General features: G+C 46.0%; 1 protein-coding gene across 1 annotated transcript in view; it reads left to right on the forward strand.

Annotated features, from left to right (window-relative positions):
• The window catches only part of TASOR2 (transcription activation suppressor family member 2), a 911,282-nt gene that overhangs the window by 505,817 nt on the left and 377,653 nt on the right, over positions 1-27,812 (forward strand). Inside the window, exons 24-28 of the mRNA XM_086918936.1 lie at positions 12,464-12,541; positions 23,560-23,637; positions 24,097-24,174; positions 24,649-24,720; positions 24,988-25,188. Of these exons, the coding sequence (XP_086775062.1) occupies positions 12,464-12,541; positions 23,560-23,637; positions 24,097-24,174; positions 24,649-24,720; positions 24,988-25,188 (507 nt within the window). The remainder of the gene's footprint in view (positions 1-12,463; positions 12,542-23,559; positions 23,638-24,096; positions 24,175-24,648; positions 24,721-24,987; positions 25,189-27,812) is intronic.

A 27,812-nucleotide genomic window follows, 5' to 3' on the forward strand; every position in this document is an offset into this window, starting at 1 on the left:
TGGGCGCTAAGACTCAATTAAGATTTCCCGCATCTCTTCGTATTATGTGGGACAACCATATGTATAATATGCGCCAATTGGATGAAGTGGATTCTTTAATAGATAAGATCAGAAAGGGAGGAGGCGAAGGGGAGGACGTAGAACGTGGCAGAGGTGGAGGAGGGGTTGTTAGTAAAGTATAACTATGGTGGGGTATATAGTCCTCTATTAGGGTAATTTAATCTTTTATTTTTATGAGCAGAGAGCTGGGGCTGGCACTCCTCAGCGTGGTTTAGTATATCAGATTTTCCTTTTTTCTTTGAGTGTGGCCACACACCGGGAGGGAACTCCGACCAAGGGTGTATACCCAAGAGAAAAGGGAGTGTTCCCTAGGGGTATAGAGGGTTGAAGCGGTCATAATGGGTTAGAGGGTGGGGAAGGGTTGGCGGGTGCACGGGTGGGGTTGCAGTGGAAAAAAATTGAAAAATAATGTCCTCATATCCGGTCTGTTTTTTTGTAAAATTAAAGATGTTTGCCCTGGCCATTAGACCTGGGAAGTAGAAAAGGGTAGGCAGTAAAAAATGACTCTCATAGGGACAAAATTTATCTCATGGAATGTTAACGAGCTACAATGCAGCAGAAGACAGCGGCTGGTTATGAAATATCTTGAACATTAGTCTGCGCAGGTCTTTCTTTTACAAGAAACACATCTAAGTTATTTAGAGGCCAGGGATGTCTTTAGCAAATATAAATGGATAGAGCACTTTTTTTGTTCTCAACATACGACACATAATAAGGGGGTAGCTGTTTTGATCAGAAAGGGAGTTAGTAGTATCATTAAGTCTTTTTTAACTGACTGTTCTGGTAGATGGATCCTGGTACGGGCGGTCTTGGGGGGACTGACCTTGTTTTGGTAACATACTATGGTCCTAATATAGATGATCCGGCTTGCCTTCGCAGAGTACAGCCCAAACTGATAGAAGTTACAATCCCAGTAATTATCGGGGCGATTTTAATTTACTTCTTAATCCCGCTCAAGACAGGTCTAACTATAGTAAATACGTGGTTGCACCGCGTACACGAGGAGTGATGAACAATATGATCCATGATCTCTGTTTGGTGGATGTTTGGGGAGCCAAGGAAGGAAATGGGATCTGGGTTCACCTATTACAGTAAAAAACACGGTCATTTTTCAAGACTTGACTATATTCTCACTGACAGAGCGGGCTTGGAAAATGTGGTAGATATTTCTATTCTTCCATGTATCCTTTCGGACCATGCCCCAATAACTTTTTTATATGTCGGTAGTAAATCTAAGCACCCTCTTAGGTGGACGCTAAAAAGGGATATGTTGCTTAATCAGGAATTAACTAGCAACATTAAAGAATCAACAGCTAGGTTTCTTTTAGACAACGTATGCTCAACCTCTCCTGACTATGTATGGGATGCCTTTAAGGCTTACATCCGGGGGTGTTCCACAGTCTGATATCTTCTAAAAACAAGGAAGATATGTTGAATTTCCAAAAAATGGAAATTGAGATATCTAGACTGGAAAATGCAAGGATGTACTGTCAACCCGAAGTAGCCCCTTTAATTCTTAAGGACCTAGATCGAGTTCGCTCTGAGAATAGAACTAAGTTGGATGAAAAAGTCAGGGCCCAATGGGAGGTACATAGAATGGAGAACTACGAATATGGAGAACGAGCAAGTGCCACCTTAGCCTGGAAGATAAAAGCCGATAGAGCAAAGAATAATATCAATAAGTTAATTATCAATGAGGCTGGTTCAACTTCAAGTAATCATTAAGATATGCAGCAATGTCTTCTTTCTTTATTTTCCCAATTGTATAAAGAGGATGTACCAGATACTGACCTTATCCAAGAGTGGTTAAAAAATAAAGCTCTACCAGTGCTGACTAAGGATTGCCAAGAGATGTTAGAAAGGCCGATCACGGAAGAAGAAATTAGGCTCTACATTAAAAAAATTAAGAACAATAAGGCTGCAGGGATGGATGCTCTGCCAGGAGAAGTCTATAAAGTTTTGGATGAGACAATCATACCCAGATTACATGAGCTGTTCAATTACATCTATATTTCAGAGGGGGGAATCCCTCCGTCTTGGAAAGAAGCAACAATCGTTCTCATACTAAAACCTGGAAAGGACCCACTGCTAAATGCGAATTATAAGATCTTCACCAGCATTTTAGCAGTGAGATTGGTCAGGGTAGTACCTCAGGTGATAGGTATAGATCAAAAGGGGTTCATTCCGGGACGATATATACAAGAACAGACCCTACAATTAATAGGATGTATAGACCTAGCAGTTGCACGGGCGGAGACCCTGGCGGTGGCCACATACGACGCAGCCAAGGCTTTCAATCGCATCAGTTGGAATTTCGTTTGGGAAACCCTTAGAGCAATGGACTTTGGCCCAATATTTATAAGAACTTTAGTTACATGCTATGAAGGTGCCTCAGCCACTATTCTTCTTAATGGGATATTAACACTGAGGTTTAAAATTCAGAGGGGTACACGACAGGGGTGTCCTATTTCACCCCTGTTGTTTAACATATATATTGAACCCCTGGCTCAAGCTCTTAGACTTAACGCTCGAATCACCCCTTTTCGAGTTCAAGATTTCAGCGTTAAACTCGCTCTGTATGCAGATGATCTGCTAGTTTATACTAGCAACCCAACAGAGGTATTTCCTGAAGTTGAAAATATCTTAGATGAGTTTGGCCTGTACTCTGGGTATGTAGTCAACCCTTCCAAATCCGAGATAATGTGTTGGGGGATTGAAGGCTGGGAGAGGAGCAGCAGTATAGAACTTAAATACCTGGGGATCACTATAGTGCAGGACCTGGTGGACATTCCCTTGAATAATCTGAGGAGAGTTTCGAAGTAAATCGACCATCTTTTTCCTAGGTGGAGGAGTTTACCACTTACAATATATGGTCGGGTAAATCTAGTAAAAATGGTAATATTACCTAAATTAACTTACCTGTATAGCGCCATCCCCTTAGACTTCCCTGGTAAACTCCTCGACAAAATCCAGAGCAAGATCGGGAGCTTTATTTGGGCCAACAAATCCAGACTTTCCTGGAAGAAGCTAAAAAGAGGGTTACTTAAGGGGGGTTTAGCTTTACCCGACATACTGTGTTACCGTCTCGCCTTTCAGTTTAAAAATATTCGCTGTTTACTTGCCAGCCCCACAGATAACAACTGGGGGAGAACCCTAAATGCCATGGTTAATCAAGAGGGGGTGGGGCCTGGATTTCTGTATAAGTTTGGGGCTCCCAGGTTCTTTAAGAAAGTCCGCTTAAAGGTGATTAGATCAGCACTTAATACTTGGAATGCTCTCAAAGTAAGGTGGGGGATAAAATATTATTCCGACTTTGCCCCAATCTGGGACTCCCCGGGGCTTCCGGCTGGTTTGGAAAATAGCTTGGCTGTTCCAATTGAGCGCGCTGGAACTCTGATATGGTCTGATTTAATTTCTTCAGACAGAGTTCTCCCCTGGGAGGTTCTAAAAGCAAAGATTGGGGATTCCTTTTCCCGATTTAAGTTTATACAACTTTGCTCATGGTATGCGGCAGAGAAGGCAAACATAGGTGGGAATTGGGAGGTGGAACATAAGCTCCAAAACCCAACTCCCATTAAAAAGGAAGTTGGGATATGGTATAGGAGCCTACTTGATAGAGAAGATATCGAGCTTCCTTCACCACACCTAGTTTGGAATTCATCTATATTAGAAAATAGTACTGCAGAGTTTTATTTTTTCTCTCTTAAAACCTATATAAGTTTGTTAAGTCTGCCTCCCTGAAGAAGAATAATTTTTTTACTATCAATAGGTTGTACTATACATACTCCAACAAAAATTTGCAAAGTTTGCCTCAGACCCACCCCCTCGATGCCCTAAATGTGGTTTGACAGAAGCAGATGATCTCCACATGTTCTTTGAGTGCATTGAGTTGAAGGGCTATTGGTAGAATGTGGAGCTTGCACTGATGGGAATTTTTAATTTTAAGGTCAATCTCGACCCGGGTCTAGTCATATTTGGTACTAGCAGCCCGTCCCGACGTTGTCCGGGTATGAATTGCTGCCAGCCAGTAGTATATTGTTTTGTAGGATTTCGTTTTGATAGCATTCCTCTTCTGTGACACACTGTGAAACGCTTCCATTCACAGTGCACTGCTGATGCACTTAAGAGTGCGCATTCAGTAGTGTGTGAACTTGAGTTTCCCAACTTTATTTTTCCTTGCAATATTATATAGCGCAAACTCGACAACATGGCATGAGCACAATTTACATTACAGAAGAACACATTCATTTGTGGTAGGCACGGGGAGACAAAGCGATTTGCCTGGAATCACAGGATGTTGAGCTGATGCCGAGATTCGAACGTAGCTCCCCAGCTCTAAAGTTCGCAATTCTAGAACTTGTGGCGGGAGGTGTGTCTAAAAGTGTATGTCGGTGCTGGCCATCAATGAGAGAGACCTGTGCATTTTTCAAATGGGTGGTGAAAAAATATGAGTATGTTGCTGGAGATGTGGGCCACCGTGCCACCAATGTACTTACCGGGGGAGGTTAAACACCCATTATTCCACAACTTTCTTTCAGCATACCATCACTCCGCATACCTTCATTACGAAAGTAACATGACTCCGCAATGCCATTATAACGCATGGCATTACATTTTATATGCTTTTACCACGCATACATTTACAACGAAATTCGTTGTAAATGCATGAATGGTAAAAGCATGTTTTTTTTAAATGTTTGGATAAGGTAAGTATGGCTATAGGGGTATATGTTTTGGGGTGTTTGGGTATTTTAAGGGTTCAGATATAGTTTTGGGTTATGGGGTACAGGGGTAGTTTTAGGGTTCAGGGCTAGGTTTGGGTTTTGGGGTATAGGGGTATTTTTAGGGTTCAGGGGTAGGTTTGGGTTTTGGGGTACAGTGGTATTTTAAGGGTTCAGGGCTAGGTTTGGGTTTTGGGGTACAGGGTTATTTTAGGGTTCAGGGATAGGTTTGGGTTTGGGGTACAGGGGTATTTTTACGGTTCAGGGCTAGGTTTGGGTTTTGGGGTACAGGGGTATTTTTAGGGTTCTAGGGTTGGTTTGGGTTTTGAGGTACAGGAGTATTTATAGGGTTCAGGGATAGGTTTGGGTTTTGGGTTAGAGGGGTAATTTTAGGGTTTAGGGATAGGTTTGGGTTTGGTGGTACAGGGTATATTTATAGGGTTAAGATGGGTTAGTGTTTAAGGGTGTTGCAGTATTTTAAGGAGTAAGGGTGGCTTATGGTTATGGGGTGCAGGGGTATTTAAAGGGAGCAGGGTGGACACCCGGAGCTGGAATGTACAGAACTTGGGAAGAAAAAACAATGAATTATTGGGCACAACGCTTGCTTTTTTTCCCCGTAATCCCGCGCCCCGCACACGTCCACGCCCCCAGCACACTCCCACAGCACTCGATATGAGACATGGCATGAAGGGCGGAACGTACCACACGCCCCCAGCGTTTGTCACGCCCCAGCACACGCCCACAGCACAACCCAGACACGCCCACAAGGGACTACTTTGCTGGCACGATTCTTTTACCTTTTAAATGTATATGGTGGGCGTCTGCATAGCCTATGTCCTTCTGCTGCAACTGCCCTTTCCAACGCTGTATTGGGTGTTGTGATTGGCGCTGTGGTTCCTGAGATTACCCGCCTCAAAGGTTTGGGCTCTCTCTTTATTATATTAGTATGGATAAGTGCTGATCTTGTAAATTGTATATCTAGCCTACAAATGGGTCTATTTCTATGTTTGATTTTGTTAGCCCGAAGGGAAATTTGTAAATTATGGAAAGACCAAGCTTCTTCTTCTTATGAGAAGTGGGTTCGGGCTGCACTGAATATGGCGAGATTGGACCAAAGGGAGGGTAACATCTGGCTACCTTTGGTATGTTGGGCACAAAATTGCTGTTGGTTTAAGACGGTCCGATGATTACACCAAGCCTCGTACAAAAGAAGCTGGCCTGGTGGGCCCGAAAGTGAATGCAGGAACATGGACTCAGGGTGCGTAGGATCGATGGGGTCTATTAAATTACAATTGCAGATACTTACGGTGGTATGAGGACAAAAAAAAAAAAGAAAAGAAACAACTCCCACAACAAAGTACTTACCTTTGAACCGATAACATTAGGTTCGAGGCATATGAGCTGCAGATCTTACACTGTGCATTAGATTGCCACCTGGTATTTTCCTCTATGGGATAACATTGACTCGAGGAACCGCTCGCGGAGCCATCATCATCGCTCCCCAGGGTCAAAGTCTTCACACTCGGATTCGGGTAAGAGACGTCATAAGAAGAAGTCAAAGAAGCGTTTCCACTCTCTGATGTCCCCTCATCGGTCTCCGGATACGGACGAGGTGGACGGGGGTACCACCCCCACAGCTCCTTTGGAGCCTGCGAGCCCCACGGCCTACCCACCTTATCCGGGTCCGTTGGCGACTCCTGCCCAGGTGCAAGATTTTTTTGAAGCCATGGACCGCCTCTTCAGGCCTCGGGCTCCCACCAGCTTGACCACAGCGCGCCTTTGGGCCCATTGGTCCCAGTTGAGGGCCCTCCCTTACCACCGGCTTCGCTGCCGGCGCAGCCCGCGGCTCTGGCCCCAGCTCCGATCCCGGTACTGCAGTGGGTGCCGTTCTTTCCACCACCGCCCTTGCCCGGGTTCCCAGACAATGTTGCTCCTGGTTGGGATACGGAGCTGGACCAACGTCGACCAGTGCCGTTCCCGGTGCTGTTCGACCATTTGTATTCCCCTGTCCCTCCCCCACCGTTGCAGCCTGTTCCACGTGCAGTGGAGGAAGGGGACGACTGGGAGGGGTCTTAGGACCCTCTCGCATGGCAGTGCGGGTCAGAACAAGAATGTACTGAAGAGCTAGAGGATGCCGGTGACCTTGGCCTCTCCTATGACCTTGGTTTTCTATCTCCTCCTGCTGTGGCTATGAAGGAGGGCGCCACATACACTGTGGTGCTCGAAAGAGCAGCTGGGGCCCTTGACCTGCCTACAGTGACCCTCAAGACTAATCTCCTCAATGAAGTACTTCAGCCAACGTCAAACTCTTTGGAGCCCCTGCTTCCGTTCAATGAGGCATTAATTGATGTCTTGATGTGCACCTGGTCTAGACTGGCCACGGGGTTCCCGTGGATAAGAAGGTTGCCCGGCGCCATCACCAGGCCCGAGTTACCCTTCTTTTCTGTCCACCCATCCAACCCCGGAGAGCCTGGTCATCCAGGCCTACACTTCCCAAAGCAGTTGCGCAGGTGCTGCCTTAGTGTCCAGAGGAGGCTTGGACAGTGCTTTCCCAAGCTGTTGCTGAGAGGAAAGATGCAGCAAAGTTCGCCATTATGTGTGCACTGGACACCACAGACTCATTGGGTAGGTTGATTTCGACAACAGTGGCACTCCGTTGCCAGGCCTGATTGCGGTCCACTGGTTTTTCGGGGGATGTTCAAAGTTCTCTTATGGACATGCCCTTTGATGGTACTCGCCTAATTGGCGATGAGGCAGATAGTGCGCTGGAGCATTTGAAGGGCTCCCCGGCTACGGCCTAGTCCTTAGGTCTCGCCACCACGCGCCCGGCCACGTCTGCTTTTCGTTCCTTTTGTCGCCACGGAAGGGGCACCCTGACACGTTCATTCACCAAGAAGCCTGCGCAGAACCAACCTCTGCGCGGCCGAGGGGCAGGGGGCCAGCGTCCAGGTCAGTCCACCTCCGCTCCCGCAGTATCCGCCTCAAAGTCTTCCTAGTTCGAGCTTTGGGGCACATGCCACGCCGGTGGTCGGCAGGATTTGCAATCACCTTCCTCACTGGCATTCCGTTACCTCGGACAGGTGGGTACTGCAAATCGTCTGAAGGGGCTACTCCCTCCCCTTTGAGACTACACCTCCAGCCATGCCACCTCAGTTCCACCTCATGTCGTGGGACCATTTTGCACTCCAGCAGGAAGTCGTAACCTCTTTGCCAAGGGGGCCATTGAGCGCATTCCTGGGCCAGAAGTAGGACGTGGTTCTTATTCCCGCTACTTTCTGGTCCCCAAGAAAGAGAAAGGGGGCCTGCGTCCCATCTTGGACCTCAGGAACGTCAACCGCTTCCTCTGGAAGGAGAAGTTCAAGATGTTCACTCTAGCTCAGGTCTTTGCTGCCCTCGACCCCGGAGACTGGATGGTAGCGTTGTACTTGCAGGACGCTTATTTTCACACCCCCTTCCTGCCGGCCCACCGGCATTACCTGCGGTTCACGGTGGGCCAAGAACACTTTTATTTTACTGTGCTCCCCTTCGGCCTTACCAGTGCCCCTCGGGTGTTCACGAAGGTGATGGCGGTGCTTGCAGCTCATCTGCCCAGATCAGGGGTTTCAGTCTTCCCCTATCTCGACGACTGGTTGTTGAAGGCGGGCTCGCCCCAGGCAGTCGTCTGCCACCTCCAGACTACGGCTGACCTCCTGCATTTGCTGGGGTTCTCCATCAACGTGCCGAAGTCGCACCTGAGACCCTCTCAGAAGCTCCCCTTCTTCGGAGCGGTTCTGGATTCGACGCAGTTTCGGACTTATCCTCCCAATCCGCGAGTCTGGGATATTCAGGCTATTATTCAGATCTTTCAACCTCTATTCCGTGTTTCAGCCCGGATGACCCTCCGGCTCCTGGGCCTCATGGTCTCCTGCATCCTGCTAATGCAACATGCCAGATGGCATATGCGGGCTCAGCAGTGGGACCTGAAGTTCCAGTGGGCGCAGCATCTGGGCAAGATCTCGGAGGGCACTGAACAAGGCTTGCAGTGGTGGCTCACGAATGGCGATTGGGTCAAGTGCTGATCCCTCTCTCTTCCCCAACCGGAGCACACATTGGTGACGGATGCATCCCTCCTGGGATGGGGTGGCCACATGGGAGAGGCGGAGATCAGGGGCCTCTGGTCTCTGGCGGAGTCCCGGCTCCATATTAACCTTTTAGAGCTTCAGGCGATCCGACTTCCACTGAAAGCATTCCTTCCCTCTGTCCGGGGAAGTGTAGTGCAGGTGTTCATGGACAACACCACCACCATGTGGTGTTGCAACAAACAGGGCGGGTGGGGTCGTGGACCCTATGTCAGGAGGCTCTACGCCTCTCTACATGGCTGGAACATCAGGGCATTACCTTGGTGGTTCAACACCTGGCAGGTTCTCTGAACGCCAGGGCAGACAAACTCAGCCACCGGTGCATGATGGATCAAGAATTGCGTCTTCACTCGGAGGTGGCTCAAGGTCTCTTTCTGCAATGGGGAGAGTCCTGGTTAGATCTATTCTCTACCGGAGAGAACGCACAATGTCATCAATTCTGCGCATTGGAATTTCGAAAGCGGCACTCGCTCGGTGACGCTTTTCGTCACGAGTGGAGCTGCGGTCTGTTGCACGCCTTTCCACCTATACCACTTCTGCTGAGAGTGCTAAAGAAAATTCAGCGCAACCGGGCCAAAGTCATCCTTGTGGCTTCGGATTAGGCACGAAGATACTGGTATCCCGATCTACTCAGCATGGCGATTGCTCCCCCGATTCGACTGCCTCTTCGGGAGGATCTTCTGTCACAGTAGCAGGGGACGGTCCTCCACCCGAATCTGCCCAGCCTCCACCTCCATGCGTGGAATTTGAGCGGCAACAGTTGACAGCTTTCAACCTTCCTTCTGAAGTCTGTGACATTATTCTGGCAGCCAGGAATCCCTCCACTAAGATGGTATACGCCCGCAGGTAGAACACATTTGTGGCATGGTGCATAGCAAAGGCTGTGGATCCCCTTGCTGCCCCTCTTTCCGAGGTCCTTCTGTTCCTTCTCTCTTTAGCCCAGCACAGCTCTTCTCTGGGCACTATCAAAGGTTACCTCTCTGCCATTTCCGCCTTTCTACGGCTTTCAGATCAGCCGTCTCTTTTTAAGTTCCCAATTGTTAATCGCTTCCTGAAAGGTATTACACACACGTTTCCTCCAGCGCCCTTCATAATGCCTCAAAGAGACTTAAATCTTGTCTTGACTTATCTGATGTGCGCCTCCATTGAGCCACTTCATAACTCTCCCTTACGTCTTCTCACTTAAAGACGGCTTTCCTGGTAGCTATCACCTCTGCCAGAAGAGTGAGTGAGCTCCAAGCTCTTTTCTTATAAACCTCCTTTTCTCTCTGTTCATCTGGACAAAGGGGTTTTAAGGACTTCTTTCTTGCCAAAGGTTGTCAAGCCCTTCCACATCGGGCAGACCATCACTTTGCCCACCTTCTTTCCACCTCCGCATCCTTCAAAAGAAGAAGAGAGGCTCTACCGTCTGGACCCAAAGCGTGCACTCTTGTTCTATTCTAAGTGCACCCAACAGTTCCGGGTGGATGACCAACTTTTTGTTGGCTACGTGGGCGCCAAAAAAGGTCGGGCCGTGCACAAACAGACCAACTCTCTGTGAGTTGTTCTCTTCATCAAAGCCTGTTACTCTTTGGCTAAGAAGGAGCCTCCTGTGGGGCTGCGTGCCCATTCTACCAGGGTAACGGCAGCCACTACTGCTATGGGACGCAGCATTCCCTTGCAGGACATCTGTCAGGCAGCTACGTGGGCCTCGCTGTACACTTTTACAAAGCACTACTGCCTGGACAGCCAAGTCCAGAGAGAGGGCTTCTTTGGCCGTTCGGTTCTCTGGGACTTTCTGGTGTGATTTTGATTCGCAGACCTATCTCCGTGGTAGGTATTGCTGGGGTATCTATTCTAAGGTAAGGAATCTATCACTAACGTGTCTCTTTCAGATGCACAAGTCACTACTTGTGTAACGATATATCTGTAAGAGACATTAGTTAATGATAGATTCCTTACCGCCCCACCCATCCTGGGATCTGATTTCTAGGGTTAAGGTCATCCTTTTCAGGGCCCTAGTTTCATGGCCAAGTGGTCAGTTGCTTGCATGGCTCTGCGTTCTTGGCGCGGAAAGTCGTGCACAGAACTGATGTCAACGCGCAAGGGTGGCGCCTTAATAGTCTCCATGATGTCATCAATGCGCATACGATGCTAGCGACGGATGCGGAGCCCACTACGCCACCTTCCGACACGCAGGGGTGCTGCTGATGAAAACTTTCCGGATCCAGTCTGACGCCTGGGGATATTCTAAGGTAAGGAATTCTAAGGTAAGTAATCTATCACTAACTAATGTCTCTTACAGATATAGCGTTACACAAGAGGTAACTTGGGCTTTACTTCTGCCTACCTTTTCGGTTCCACTGGACTCTGTGCACACTATACCTCACTTTAGTATAGTATATAAAAAGCCAGCTTGCTACAGTGGCCATAACATCACTCTGCAGATTTAGTGAATTGCAAGCACTCGTCTTACTAGAGCCTTATTTCCAAGTAGAAAAAGAATTGTCATGAGTCCCGACAGACAGCTAATGCCAAATTTTATGTCACAGTTGCTATGAATCAAAGTATACAGATACCGTTTCTTTCAGAAATCAAAGACGCACACAGAGAGGACATTACTTTTGACACAAAACGTGCAGTAATGTATTACATCGAAAAAGCAAAGGCAGACAGAAAGATGAAACAGCTCTTTGTTTCATTTGCAAATAGTTTTCCTCTGAAGATCAGTTACCAAGAACACAATTGCAAGATGGATAGCACAAACTATTCAGTTGTGCCACAAGAATGCAAGAGAGACATTAAAAAACACGCCTGGGGCACATTCAACGAGAAAGAAAAGAGAAACCCTTGTCTTCCTAGCAAATACTCCATTGCAAGACATTTGTATGGCAGCAACATGGTCATCAGTCCACATGTTCGCAAGACACTATTGTGTAGATATTCAGATGAACAAAGAAGTACAAGTAGGACAAAAGGGCTTACATTATCTGTTTTCATATAAGTGCTCATCTTCAACCCAACAACCACTGCTACCAAATCTGTGCACAGCATGTGAATTCAGAAAAGATTCTTGCTGCAAAAAGTAGTGTCTCTTTCCTGTCGGTGTAGTTTTTCAGCTTGAAGAACTTTATGTATTGACAAGCCTACCCACCTCTAAAAAGAAGATGAATGGAGGGAACAGCATAAAAGTAAAAAAATGAATCCGAAGATGGCGACCAAAGGTGGGAGCTTCTGAAGGAAGCACAAGGTGGTCACAAGGGAACACCAAATGAAAATCCATTGACGCCGACCAACAACTAAAGAACTAAAATAGTAGAAGGACAAAATGTTTTAGGGAGAAATCAGGACCCAACCAATAGATCGCAGAATAATACGCAGCATATGAATCAAGAAATTTCTTAAAGCTGCAAAAGGACAGGTAAAAAACTATACATCATCAGTGTGAATATAATTCTTGTTTTTTTGAGCTGCATCATTGATAGTCTTGGGTGTGGGAGTGCGATGCAAATGGTATAGTTGAGCTGAAGTAAAGCAAAAGCAGTTCATTTTGAGAAAAAATAACCGTTGATGTTTGTTTTACAGGTGCATGAAACTCACACTGTCGTAGAAGAAGCGGTTGAGCCTTCGGCAGTTGAGGCAGTTTGTAATAATGTGCCTGAGGTAATGTGTGTAATTTTGCTGTCCTGAAGTTTAATAATGCATTTCATATTCTTGCATTATTGAGCATGCAAGAGAAGTAGTCGCGGTGGACAGAGTTGGAAATGCATAGAATTGAAACAAAAAAACTGTTTTTTCTCAGGGATAACTCTATGATTGATTGAGTGAGATAAACAAACTGTGAACTTGTAATGTTTTCTTTGAAATTTCTTAGGCAGAATGGCAAAATGAAAAATTCCCCTGTAGGGGATTCTCATCAAAGTCATAAGCACCAAATTGTCCCAGCCTACATGCAGGATCATAGAGTACTTAAAAAATATAGTCATGTATTTTCTGTAGAAAACATCCTTTAAATGATGAAACGCACATCTTTGCAACCTAATAAAAGTCAAAAATTTGCCAAATTTCATATATTTCAATTGTAAAAAAAGCCAATTATATCTAAAATAGTCAGTTTCAGTAAAAGTAGCTAGAAAAATCTTTCCCAAACCTTTTTAATGGGAAATAAAAGGAAAATCAGAGCAATGTTGGCAGATAGGCTGTCCAATGGAACCCAAAGGTAGGCAGAGGTGAAGAAGATAGCACCTCATTCTCTATTTATAGTATTGTGGTCAAGCAAGTAAGGCTTCATCAGAGGACAGTGTTAAGTATTTGTTGTACACACCTAATCAGCAAATAATTTCAAACACTCAAAAACTGAACTTTAGACCAATTGATTTGTATAAAAATATTCTTTTAGTTATTTTATTTTTTAGAACCAAGCAATCCTGGTTCAGGTAAGTGATATGTACTTTGCAGTAAATATACAGATTGTAACACAGTTTGATATGCAATTGTAAATGCACTTTGATTTGTTTACAGTAGTGTTACTGATAATTCAATGCTGTTCCGAATACAGTACTTATATATTTGAGGAAAATTACAGGTAAGTTACATTTTGAGATTACTTTTCTTACACAGTGTAGTATACCTGTATACTACAGTAGGACATTTCCTGTAAACAGGTAAGTAAAATCGTTTTTGTTAGTTAGTACAATTTTAAAGAATTTCTTTAGGTTTTTAAACTCAAACTTTTCTAAGAAAAACAATCAATGTTATCCTATGGAGGAAATTAGTTTTATCAGTTTTAGGGCAAGTATTCGGTAGTGGGAGTTGAGGTTCTGGGGGTAGACTCAGGGGTACCCAGGGTCAGGGATGCACTCTCGTTACACCCTTAGCTGTACTAGGGCAGCCGAGTGCAGAGTGCTGAGGCCCAATGTTATCCAATGGGGGATAGGGGGCCTCTGGTTGGTGGCTGCTGATGAGCAGGCCACTTGGTTGTGGGAGTAAAGCTCCTGGACTTAGGCTCAGGGCAAATGGGGAAACAAAGTAGCACCAAAGGTGCACCCTCAGCGGCAGTAGGGCGGCCGGGTGCAGGGTGCTGTTTCGATGTCTGGCGCCCTGTTGTCTGCATTGGGAACCTCCAGTGTGCAAAAGCTCGGGGACAAAGATCTTCTGGGTGCGACCACCACTTTGAGAGGTAAGTTGGGATGTTGGGGGTTGGTTAGGCACCGTCGGTTTGGCCACCCAAGGCCGTGGGGCGTCGTGTGCAGAGGTGCCTTTTAGGGTCGGATCTTCTTACCAGCTCCTAGTCGCGGTTGGAGGAACCTTCCGTATTTAGGCTGCAGGCGTTGGCTGGAGGCTTGAGGCTGGTCAGGGATCACTGGATCTCAGGTCAGGATCGCCAGAAAGACCTCCTTGTGGTGTTTGCCAGCTCGGGCCATGGATGGCGGGTGCAGAGTGGGGCGGATTTGGGTTTCCGGCCGGGGCCAGAGGTTGTTGATGAACTAATCCGGTGTCACAGGAGACACAGTCTTTGTAGTTGAAGGCAGGCATGACCTCCGGGGTTTTTGAGGTACCTGGTTCCAGGACGCACCAGGGTTTCGCACTGCTGTTTGGTCCTTCTTCTTTTCTTGTAGTTTCTTATTGTCTGAGGAAGCAAAGTTCAGGGGATGGCCTAAGTACTAGATTTAGGGGTGTTACAAATAGGTAAAATGTTGGGACCAATGGGTTTCTTCCCTGAGGTGGGTACACCCACTATTAGAGTTGTGCTTCACCTCACCTCCCCCACCTGAGGGATAGAGTTGGCAGAGGTGGGCATACCTCTCTTAATCACTTGTATTTCCTGCCGGTTCTCTCGCCTAAAGTGGGGGTCAGGACCGGTGAAGACCAGTTGCTGACTGCAGCAAGTGGTCTGGGGAAGCTCACAAAGGCGGCAAGCCTTTGGAGCCTCACCTTTCTGGACCCTGCCCATCCTGGTGGAAGGAGGCTTGGCACCTCGTCCCAAGATGTGCATTGTTACAGGCCCCCAAGAGCAGCAGGCTCTCGACTCAGGGGTCCAGAAATATATCTGGTGGTGGCAGCTGAAAGCAGCCACTTAGCCTCGACACTAGTGGTAGGTCGTTTTTCAGGGGGCATCCCTAAGATGCCCTCTGTGTGCATTTTTCATTAAAGCCCACAATGGCATCAGTGTGGGTTTAATGTGCTGCGATCCTACAAGCCGCAGCGTGACGAAAAAGGAGAAAAAAATCTTCGACAACCCGAAGAATGTGCATGCAGGGGGCTCCCTGTGCGTGGTAATGGACAAAACAGCATTCAAATTCTGTGACAATTGTCACCACAAATACGCACAAAAGGACCAGCATCCATTTTGCAACTTTTGCCTGCCAATAGACCACCGAAGTGACGACTGCAATGCATGCTCAGCTTTCACCCCAAAGACTTTGAGAGCAAGAGAAAGGCATAGAAGAGCCAACTATAACATGCAGGATCAAGATCGACAACCATCGCTTCGAGACCTGGGCCTCTCTAGCGAAGACGAGGACAACGTCGCCGTAGGTCCCGAATTTGAAGGGCAAACGGACATCACAGCCGTTGAGATCGAGAAGAAGACTCCGAAGGAGGTAAGAGAACCGTCAACCTCGAAAAAGATAAGCGAGTCCAGAAAAACGGACTCTAAGCCTACGAAAGGAGCCTCGCCGTCAAAACACTCGGTGTCCGCAAGCGCATCCAAGGGGAAACAATCAGTCGGTTCATTAGACAAGGATTCCGAAACAGCAAAAAAGACCCTGGAAAGTACAAAGACGTTGGTAAAGACAGTCACGAAAAGGACGCTCAGATGTCCAAAAAAGAGAGATCGAAACAGGCTTTGACAGCTGCATCGTCGCTGTAAAGCTCAAAAAGAAAGGCGGAAGTCTCGACGTCGAAATTCAAGCGTCAGAGATGGAGAAAGAGAAAAAAGAGACTTGAAGCAGAAATCGCAAGTATCTTGCAACGCAAGAAAGATTTCGATGAAAAGATGAGACTTTTCAAAATTCCACCAAAAATTTCCATCAATGTCGACTTCGAAAAACATGTAGAGGAATTACAGCCGCCACCAACTCCCGAACCACAAGACGAAGAAGAGGAAGAGCAAACCTATGAGGATTCGGCGTCCTCAGAGACTCAAGACCTGCCATGGCAATATCTCGATGCCGAATCACCAAACAAACCAGTGGAGACATATCCATCGAGGCGTTCACCACCAGATGACATTGGAATGTACAATCAAGTCATAAAGAAAGCTTATGGTGTGCAATTAAAAGAAGAAAAAACCCAATCATGTTTTCTCTTAGAAACCTTACTGCCTACCCAAACAAGGAGTTAATTCCTTCTCATGTTGCCAAGTGTTTTGGATCAAGGTAAGGAAGCTTTTAAAGAACCAGCCACATGCAAGGCAGTCACACCATGAGGAGTGAAGAAATAAAACCATTCATTCAAGGATCCTATGTACATCAAGGGTTCAGTGCCAGCAGACTCAGTTATAGCTTCTACGGCTCGAAAGAGAGCTAATGTACCTACTAATGTAAATAAATATTAGCTTTGTAAAGCATGGACTTAGCCCAGGGGCGTCACAGGGCTGCGGAGAGGGTCAACATACAAGGATGTGTAGGGCTAACAGTGATGGGCGGGTGAAGAGCCAAGTCTTATGGGCCTTATGGAAGAACGTGTGAGACTCCAATCCAGAGATTAAAGAAGGAAGGGAATTCCAGAGTTTGGCCGCAGCAAGGGAAAAGGCTCTACCTCCCCATCTTACTCTCTTAAACCTCTGAACTATCAGCAGATTTTTACTAGCAAATCTTAACTGCTTAGTGGGAACGTATCTTCAAAAAAAGCCTTTCAATACTCTCTGACCCAGTGTTATAAGAAGCCTTGTGGACGAGACAAAGGGCTTTAAACAGGATTTTACGGCCAAGAGGGAGCCAATGCAGCTTACTAATGGTAGCCGAAACAGAATGGTGTTTGGGAAGGTCCATCACCAACCTGGCTGCAGAATTCTGCACCATCTGTAGGAGATGAACAAGTCCCTTGTTAATCCCCAATGAAAGAGCATTAAAATAGTTCAATCTGGACAGCACAAGAGCAACAACTGCCTGCTTTTGGGAGGAAAAAGAAAGAAATTGAGAAATCTTCCTAAGAATCCTAATAGTCCCAAAGCAGATGGACACCGTTCTACTAATCCCGGGCCCAGGGAGAAAGAGTTGTCAACTATGACCCCAGGTTTTTTGCAATGGGGCCAGGGCCTGGGCACGGGCCAAGCGTATCTGGCCACCAGGCCTCTGACTAGATGTCCTGTTGGTAACCCAAAATCAAAAACTCAGTTTATCCCCGTTGAGTCTGAGATAGTTCTCTACCATCCAGGAGACACTGCCAGCATGCAGTTTTATAAAATGAGTTGCTGATGCTTCTATGCTGTTAGTAATGGACAACATCATTTGGGTGTCATCTGCATAATAAAATACCCATGCCCAAAAGATCTAACAACCCTGGCTAGAGGGGCCCTCCACCTGACAGAGAGAGCAAAGGGATGGATCTCATGGGAAGGAAGGTTGGGAGAAATACGGCAATTCAATGGCGCATAGCTAATTCTAATGCATTGTTCAACAGGCATCCATATCAATATTGGGAAGAAGTTGGCGAGATGTTAAAACACCTGCCAGAGCAATTCCAAAGGAGCTTAGTGGAGTAGGGGAAGAACATGGCAAACACATGTCTAAAATCAGGCCTTGATGCGGCTGAAACAGCCAGCAGACAAATGGCAATCGATATCACCAAAAGGAGGCATGCATGGCTGAGAATCTCTGGTTTCAAGCCAGAGGTGCAAAATAACATTTTAAACTCACCTTTCAATGGAGAACAGCTGTTTGAAAGTGTGGTTGATGAAAAACTAAACCAATTCAAAGAAAGACAATGAAACGGCAACGTTTATGGGTGCACTGCAATTCAGAGGCATACTTAGAGACAAAAGACTCAAAAGTTTGTTAAGATTTGTGGTCAACAAGACACACTACCAGTTTGAGGTGCTAGCTTTCGGACTAAAATCTGCACCGAGAGTCTTCACAAAATGCCTAGCTGCAGTAGCCGCTCGGCTAAGAAGACACGGAATTCATGTTTACCCGTACCTAGACGACTAGTTAGTAAGAGCAAGCTCCTACAATATATACAAACAGCATATACAGCAAGTAATATAAACACTAGTTCAACTAGGATTATCAATACACTGGGACAAATCGTCAACAGAACCAGAACAACAAAAGGTGTTCTTAGGAGCAGAAATCAACACAATATTAGGAAAGGTGTTCCCAAGTGAGAATACAACATTAGCACTACTGAGGGAGACACATCTATACCACAGGGGGCAAGCTCTGACAGTGAAGACAGTGGGGAAACTGCTAGGAATGATGGCTTCATGCGTTCATTTAGTCCCCAACATTCACTTACACATGCAACCTTTCCAGAAATGGCCTCAGGAGCAATAGTCACAGGCAACAGGGAGTTGGGAGGATCTAGTGGTTGTCACGCAGACAGTTCATCAAAACAAACATAACACAGAGAAGACTTTTCACAACACCAACTCCGACAGTGACCATAACAGATGCGTCCCTAATGGGATGGGGAACACACATGAACAACCTCAAGGTGAGGGGATTGTGGACACACCAGGATGCTGTAAAACACATCAATATCTTGGAGTTGAAGACAGTATTCTTAGCCTTAAAAGCCTTTCAGAAAGAGTTATACAGGAAAAGGGTGTTGATACAAACACACAACACAACATTGTTGTACCTAAACAAACAAGGATGAACTCACTCAGTAGCACTCTCAACGCTAGCTCAAGAGATTTGGAGATGGGTAATTCCAAGGGAAATAGACATGATAGCAATACACCTACCAGGGAAGGACAATGTAGAAGCAGACAGACTGAGCAGACAAACAACCTCATCCCACGAGTGGGATCTAAATCAAGCAGAAATTTCAGGAAATGGGGGACACCACAAATAGACTTATTTGCAACAGCCCACAGTGCAAAATTGCCAAAACGGCGCATCCAGGCAACCTTGCAGTCAGTCCCTAGGGAATGTGCGATAGATATTTGCTTACACTTTTCCCCCAATACCATTAATGAACAAGATGATCAGCAAATGTAAGATCAGCCAAATGACCATGATTCTCATCGCACCAGAATGGGCCAGGCAAACTTGGTGATCAGAAATAATGGAGATGTCGCAAGGAAAAATGCACAATCTGCCAAAGAAAAAAAAAATTGTTAACAATGCAAAGCAGAAAGGTACTTCACCCAGAACCAGAGAGCTTAGGCCTAGCGGCATGTCTCCTGAGGACTTAAAATTCGCACATCTCAAACTACCAGAAAGCACAATGGCTTTTCTAAGAGAAGCTAGGAAAACAACAACAAGGAAGTGTTCTAAAGCGAAGTGGAATTAAAAAAAAAAAAAAAATGGAATACATAACCTCAATGGTGTCTTAAAAGACGTCTTTCAAAGAAGATTACAAAGGAGAGAACAGTGCTAAAGTACTTGACACATTTACAGGAAAGTAAATTATGCTATACATCATTAAAAGTGCACTTAGCAGCAATGTAGCGTACACCAGAGGAGAAATAAAGAACAGTTTCTTTACTTCACATGTGCTCAAAAGGTTCTTACAAGGTGCAAAAAGAATTGCACCTCCATTGCAGTCTCCGTCATGAAGATCAGGAGCTGTCAGCCAATGCTGGATTCGAGAACAGAATTGTTGGTGTGACTGCACAGGTGAGCCACTCAGACTCGGACCGTGGGCGTCCGGTGCAGAGTAGGCAGAAGATGCGGATCTGCCTGGATCCGAGGTCCTTGGAGTAGGTTTCTTTTGGACAGGTGCACAGGAGATTGGAGTCCTCCCAAGGTTTCCAGAGGTCGCTGGCTGCAAAACAGGTTGCAGGTTCGCCAAAGCTGGAGACAGGCCGGTATTGCTGTGGCCAAGGCAATCATCATCTTCAGTCTTCTCTACAGGAAGGTCTTTTTTTCTTGTTAAGTCATCACAGATCCATTTGCTAGGTCTGGGGGAGCCATCTAAATAGAAAATATGAATTGATGTTATTTGCATGCACTTTCTTAAAATGCCTCGCAACAGGATATGTTGCGTCACTGTGGAGGATGGCCCTAATATGCTGCAAAATCCTGACGTGCACCTGCAGCTTCGTGCTACCAACGTAGCTAAGCCCACAGGTGCACGTCAGGACATATACAGCATACTCAGTTTTGCAATTGTAGGTTCCCTGGATCAATGTAGGTGTTGGACTGAAAGGTGTAGAGTATTTCGACATGTTGCATCCGAATTTACAAGCACGACACGTAGTGAACTTTATAAAACCTTTCTTAGGTGTTAACCACGTAGTGACTTGTTTGACTTCTGGCGACGCTCGGTCCAATATTGAAAGCATAGTGCTGCTTCTCCTAAACGTGACAATAGGTTTGTCTGCTATTCTGTTGCGAAGGATATTATCTGTCTGCACTACTGGCCAATGTTTGTTAAGTATTGTCCTTATCTGCCGTTCCTCCCTGTTATATGTGGTAATCAATCTTGGAATGTTACTACTCCTGGAGGTAACTGCAGTGTTTGGGACCGATGAGATGTCTGTTTCAGGATTAAATAGGCTAATTCTGGATTTTGTTTTGGCCTTATTTATCTCATCCTGCAAGATTGTTTGTGAATACCCCGTACTTTAAGTCTCCCAACCAGCTCCTGTTGACATTTGTTAAACTCTTCCTCATTGCTGCATATACGTTTTAACCTTAGGATTTCTCCATAAGGAATGCTAGCAATGAGGTGTTTAGGATGAGAGCTGGTTGCGTGTAAGGTGATATTGCCAGAAGTCAATTTCCTATAAAGGGTGCTTTCAAATTTCTCATTTTTCACAAAGACCTTAACATCAATGAATTCTATTTCATTTTTGTGAATATGGGAGGTGAATTTTAAACTATAGATGATGTCATTGATTATTTATAAAGCTTAAAGCTTCTTCTTCACTCCCCTGCCACAAAATGAACACATCGTCTATGTACCGTAAATATGCCCTCACATGAGTCTGATATTCCACCTGAAAGACGGTTTTGAGGACCAGCTCCTCCCACCAGCCCACATGTAAACATGCGTAGCTGGGGGAGAAGCAAGCCCTCATCGCCACTCCTCTCACCTGTTTGTATATGTCTTTGTCAAACAGGAAGCAATTATTGTCTAGGCACCATTTAATGAGTTCTAACACAACTTTATTGTGTTCGTACAGCGTACTGGATCTAGTTTCCAAGAAATGTTTGACCGAGGCCATACCTTTTTGATGGTCTATGCTCGTATATAATGCCTCTATATCTAGAGTGATAAGAAGCAAATCATTCGACCATTGTAATTTATTTAGTTTTTGTAGGAAATCGCCAGTGTCTTTTATATAGCTTGGCAACTCAGTTACCAGGCTTTGCAGAAAAAAATCTATATACTGGCCTACATGCTCTCCTAAGCTGTTTATGGGCGATATAATCGGTCTTCCTGGAATTGAACAACATTCTTGTGTATTTTTGGGATTAGGTATAGAATCAGTAGTACCGGGAAATCATTAAACATGAACTTGTGTTCTTCCATCGAGATGAGGCCCTGTCTTTTCCAGGATGCCAGTAATTTTTGCAATACATGTTTAGCTTTGTCATACTCTTTGGCATTGGATTTCAAATAGCAGTCTGCATCATTTAGCTGTCGTAATGCTTCCACTATATAATCCTTTCTCGGCCACAATACAAGGTTCCCCCCCTTGTCAGACTTTTTGATAATCACTTCCTGATTTCTTTCCAGTTTCTTAACCAGATCATTATATGCCTTTCTCTTAAAAAACAAGATTTCTTTCTTTTATATTTTTATGAACAGTGTGATATAATTTCTTCAGATCATTCACAACAAGATCATGAAAAACATCAATACTGTCCTTTGGCATAAGTGGAACAAAGCTGGATTTGGGCTTGAAGGGGCTTATCCCAGCACCCTCTTGAACATGGTTAATTTTTCTTAAGCGCTCTTGAGTGGCCAAGTCGACATTCACATCGGAATTGAATGGTGTATCTGACTCGCCAGGTAGATCATGTACCAAAAGCAGATTAGGAATGTCTGAAGCTGCCAGGCTAGTCGCGGTGTCTTCATCTTCTATGTCATTAAGGCCGCCTGCATCTTTCAAAGTTTTAAGTACAAAGAATTTTTTGAGTTTCAATTTTCTTATACAACAATAAACATCGATACGTGTTCGTGCATAATTGAAACTGTCTCCTAGACAAAAATTGAGACCTAAGCCCAACAGTTGTTCTTCAGCCTTCGAAAGAGTGATAGTTGATAAATTTACCACACTATTATCCCTTATTGTTGTTTCTTCTTTTGCCAGTTCTTTTTTGTGTTTTTCTTTGTGTTTTTCTTTGCCTCTTTTCCGTTGGTCACGTCTTCTTTTTGTTAGCTTATATTTTTTGCTGTTCTCTGCCGAGGCCTCAAAGTTTGCAGTCTCGCCTCGACTAAAAACTCAATTTCTTGTCCTACATTCAGAATGGTCTTTCTCCTTACTACGGGTGCCGATTCTGTGCCCGACTCACTGGTTAGCGAAATTGTGTGCAAACTATCTGCATCTTCATTGCCCTGAGCCTCGTTTCTTACTTCCTTGCTTTTGGTTTTTTCATTATTTTGCTGACACTTTATCGGATCAAATTTGCGTGAGAAAGTGAAAATCTGACCATTTTCGTAGTCCTCTAGATCACGATTGAATTTGGTTGCCTTTCTTATTTTGATTTTCTCCTCATGTTTTTTCACGCATTCTTGCATCGCTTCCTTCATTTTAGTAATTTGATCCGTTACTTCCATAGCGTTCACTTTTTCCATAATGGCATCTATTTCTTTTAGAATTTCTTGTCGATCAATATGAGCATACTTAATTAATATTTTGACACGGTTCAGAGAGGCTGTGAGATTGCTCTCTCCCCACTCGTGCAGCATGTTGGGGTTTGGTCTATCGAAACTGGGTGCTAGGAGGATTCGCAGCCCCCTCGGCACCCTCCCAACTTCAGCGTACTTGGAAAGTGACCGGTGCTCCCACCATTTAGTTTTTTGCAACTTTCGCTTTTTTTCAAGTTCTTTGAACAAAATAGCAACATCAGCGTCCTTGCTGTTTTCCGCGCTGGCGGTCGGTGCACTATCTTTAGGATTCTTTGTCCGTTTACAAAATAGTTCCTCAGCCGTGAGCTCTCTTTCTCTCATTTCTTCCATAGACATATTTTAGGGTCGCTCTAATTTAGTATGTTCCAAACGGGCAGATAAGCTGAAACGCTACTATCATGCACCGCGCTGCCTCGGTATATATATATGATTTATTTATTTAAGTCCTCTGAGATCCCGTGTATTTGTAGGACAAGTTATGATTTATTCATGTAAGTCCTCTGAGATCCTGTGCATTGGTAGGACAAGTTAGCACTTATGACTTTCCCTTTTAGGAGAACTAGGAGTACTGTGAGTAACTTTCCTTGTTCCAGTGTAAGTTGTTAAACAAAACCGTTAAACCAACATTGTTTAATACATTGTCTTAACCCTCTTGCCTGAGTTAAATGTAGAGAATGTAGTGAAGTAAAGGCTTTCCTTTATAATTCCAGGTTGATGAAAATGAAATTGGAAAAGAAGTATTGTGCGAGCCTGAACATTTTGTGGAAATTTGTACTAGTACATCACAGGTACTGTTCAAAATTCTGATGTCCTCACATTAATGTATTTGCTAATGCAAGGAAATGCCATGGGGAGAAAATGGGTGCTATAATATGCTGCCTCATATGTGATATGTATTATCTAAAAATAGGAAGAGGCATTCTTAGTGAAAACAGTAGGATGAAGGGCTTATGGACTGTTAAACATTATATTTCACAAATGAGGTGACTGACTTCTAGTGAAAGAGTTAGAAAGAATCAGTTTCGGCAGATTAAATTTATAATTTGGCAGATACCATAAAAGGTGTTTTGGTCGTACTTTGCCAAAAGAAATACATTTGATCTTCAAGATACAGTTTTTAGCAGAACACATCCATGTTGCAAAAAAGTGTTCAGGTTGCTTTTCATTTTGAGGATTATTTTATAAAGGCAAAAACAAAAGTCAATTACAGCTTAAGTGATTCTCTCTTTAAAACATTGCATTTCTAGGTTAATGATAGTTTGCCTGAAAAGGATACATTACCTGAGCCTGAAACAGTTGTGGAAGCTTGCACTACTGCACCACAGGTAGAGAAAATCACGTTTTACCTCCTTATTCTTTATGCTCATTAACACATTTAGGAAAAGTACATTATCCTTAAAAGAGGGGATAGAAGTGACATGGTGTGTAAAATCCAAAATGTAAATCATCTTTAAAACATTGAATAGAAGTGACTAGATTTAGAAAAATCCAGAAGTACATGTATTTATTTGCTTTTAAAGGAGTTTTCTGCAGTGATCTGATGGATAAAATGTTCCAAAATAGAGGTGGGTGAGGACTGTAGTTTGCTAGCATAAGCCAACGGTGCATTACAGTGTTGAGTTTCCAGAGTAGTTTTTTAATGTTGTTATCTTTACCTGCCAAAAAGAGAATAATGTTCTTATTTTGAAGGCATTTGTAAAACAAACTTTTCTAATCCTCAGAACTGCTTATTTTGGCTATTTTCATGTGAATAAAGTACTGAAACTGTCAAAGTTTACAATCAAATTTTGCAATTTAAGGTTGATGAAAATCTTATTGAAGGATTCATGGAGCCTGAATCCGTTGTGGAAATTTGCAGTAGCGATTCACAGGTATTAATATTCCTTTCTTCTGCTTAGTTGAACTTAAGTAGGCTGTAGTAAATTCAGCAGGGGTTGGATTACTTTATACAGCTTAATGTGCAAATTCTGGGCCTATAAAACAGTGTTTAATCATTTTAATAATCTTTAGATGTAATGAGATGTTAAGCAGCTAGCATTTAAAGGGCTAACATAAAATGTTATTGCAAAAATAAAGTATACCTGTGCAGTAAATGCAATACACTGCTTTGTAGTAACCCATAAACTTGATAATTCCAGGACAATGAAAATGATAAGAAAATAGAAGAAGTGAAAGAGCCTGAAACAGCTGTGGATGTATGCAGTAGTGCAACACAAGTACCATGTCCAATTCTGGTTTCCTCATTTCCTGAAATGCAATGTCGAGCTTTGAAAAAGTACATCATCGCGCAAAAAAAGGGAGGGCAGCTGACTGAGTGGAGCACACAGTTATATAATATGGTAAAGTCTGATAGGACAAAGGTGCATGCACAGAAGCAGTGGGAAGGATGGGTTTAAAGAATATTGGGAACATGATTTTTGTCAGCTTGGTGAATCTGTCAGATACCATTGTGGAACTTTGCATGATTTCACTTAATTTTGTAACAACTTTAAAGTGACCTAAATTGCTAACAACACAATTACATTACATAAATTGCTCTTTTAACATATTCAATCTGAAAGAGACACGTTAGTGATAGATTCCTTACCTTAGAATATCCCCAGGCGTCAGACTGGATCCGGACACTTTTGCGTAGCAGTACCCTTGCGCGTCGGTAGGCGGCGTCTGCGGCTCCGCGTCCGTCGTGGGCGCCGTGATGACGTCGTCGGAGTACTTAGACGCCGCCTCCGCGTGCTGACGTCAGTTCTTCTTTTTTCTGCGCCAGCCAACGCAGATCTGGAAAAAGCAGTAACCCTAGTCAATTTTTGACTAACTTTTTGGGATAATTTTTGATCATTTCTCGAAGTCTTGCGACTCCGATCAGTGCCGTAGGGATGCCTGGTTTCAAGCACTGCTAGGATTGCGACCCCACGATGTCGGTCACGGATCCTCACCACCTGTGCCTAACTTGTCTAGGCGGCGATCCACGACGACAAGGCCGGGCCCTCTCTTCGAAAGCCAGGCGGGAGCGGTCCCGCAGGCGTCTCAAACTCCGGCAGTCGGCCCCGCGCCGCGTGAGGTCCCGGTCCCACGGGAGGTCGAGGGACAAGTCGCAGAGACGGAGTCACCACAGCTCCGGGAGTCGGCACCACTCCTCCGGGTCGAAGTCGTCGTCAGGTAAGAAGCACAAGATGTCGAAGAGGTGCCATCGCTCTTTTGACTCCCCCGACGCTCGCGCGATGCGGCCGGGGGTTCGGGTGATACCGCCCACGCGGCTCCTTCGGAGTCACGGGCGTCGCGACCCGCCCCACACCCTCCGGTCCCTGGGCGAGACGCGACGCCGGTGGAGATCGATCACTTCCTCATGGCCATGAGGTCCCTTTCTCCTCCGATAGGCTCGGCGGCGCCTTCGGGTCCAGCGAACCCGTCTGGGGCCCCTAGCGGGTCAGGGGCTTTGGCCCGACGCCGTCGGGTGCTTCGGCCCCGACGCCACCGGCGCCTTCGGGCCCGGCGTCGCAGGGCCCCACGGTCCCGACACCGCCGGCGCCTTCAGGCCCGGTGCCGCAAGGTCAAGCGGTCCCGGCGCCGCCGGCGCCTTCGGACCCGGTGCCCCGGGACACCACTGGACCTTCTTCGGGGTCTGGTGTCACCTCCGGCGCCGTCCTCGGGCTTCGCCGCCCCCGATGCCTCCTTTGCTCCCGTTCCGGCGCCGCTGGGCGCTGCTTTCGACGCCGTTTGGAGATTTTCACTTCTACGAACCGGCCCCATTGATTGAAAACCCTGAGTATTAGGAGATGGGTGATGAGGAGGATTGGGAGGTGTCTGAGGACCCTCTGACCAAGGAGTGTCAGTCTCAAGAGGACTGGGCAGGAGACCTTGGGGAGGCCAGTGGCCTGGACACCTCTCCAGACACTGGTTTTGTCTCCCCTCCTACCGTGGCTTCGGAGGAGGGGGCAACCTATAGTGTGGTGTTGATGAGGGCTGCCAATGCCTTGGGCCTTGAGCTCCCCGTCGCGGCCGTGAGGACTAACCTCCTCACTGAGGTCCTTAAATCGCAGTCAAGCTCGGCCGAGCCTCTGCTGCCTTTTAATGAGGCCTTGACCGAAGTTCTTTTGGGCACTTGGTCCAGGCCTGCTACGTGTTCGCCCGTAGATAGGAACGTGGCCAGACGCCACCGCCCGGCCCCGGGCGACCCATGTTTCCTGTCCCTCCACCCCACCCCGAGAGTCTGGTCATCCAGGCCTCCAATTCTCAGACCGCATTCCCGTCGGCTCCGCCTGACAGGGAATCCAAGAGGTACGAGCAGTACGGGAAAAAGATCTTCTCCTCCCTTAGTCTGGGACTGCGGTCTTCCAACACCGCATGCCTCTTGGGCCGCTACACCCTCTCTCTGTAGGAGACTGTTGCGGAAGTGCTGCCAGAGTGTCAGTTGGAGGTACGGGCCAAACTCGGCCAAGCCCTCATGGAAGGTCGGGATGCAGCAAAATACTCCATCCCTTGTGGGCTGGATACCACCGACTCACTAGGTAGAGCGATGGCAACGACGGTGGCGGTTAGACACCACGCCTGGTTGAGGTCCGCCAACTTCTCGGCAGATGTCCAAAACACTCTGATGGACCTGCCGTTTGATGGCCGTCACCTTTTTGGCGACAAGGCAGACCACGCGCTTAAACGCTTTAGGGACTCCGGGGCTGCGGCCAAGTCCTTGGGCCTCTCGGCCCGCGCCAGCAAACGGGTGCCTTTCGCTCCTTTTGTGGCCAAGGAAGGGGCGCCCCCACACGTACCACCAGCCACAACTAACATCTAACATCAGACTAACATCCAGCGCGGTGGCGCCCGTGGAAATCGCTGTGGAGGCGGTCGGGGACAACGGCGAGGCCAGTCCACACCTTCCCCCGCAGCATCCGCCTCTAAACCCTCCTAGTCCCTGCTTCTCGGCCCATGTGACGCGAGTGGGGGGCAGGGTTCGCCATCACCACTCTCA

Source organism: Lissotriton vulgaris, chromosome 1_1 (assembly GCF_964263255.1).
Source record: "Lissotriton vulgaris chromosome 1_1, aLisVul1.2, whole genome shotgun sequence".
NCBI classification, from domain to species: domain Eukaryota; kingdom Metazoa; phylum Chordata; class Amphibia; order Caudata; family Salamandridae; genus Lissotriton; species Lissotriton vulgaris.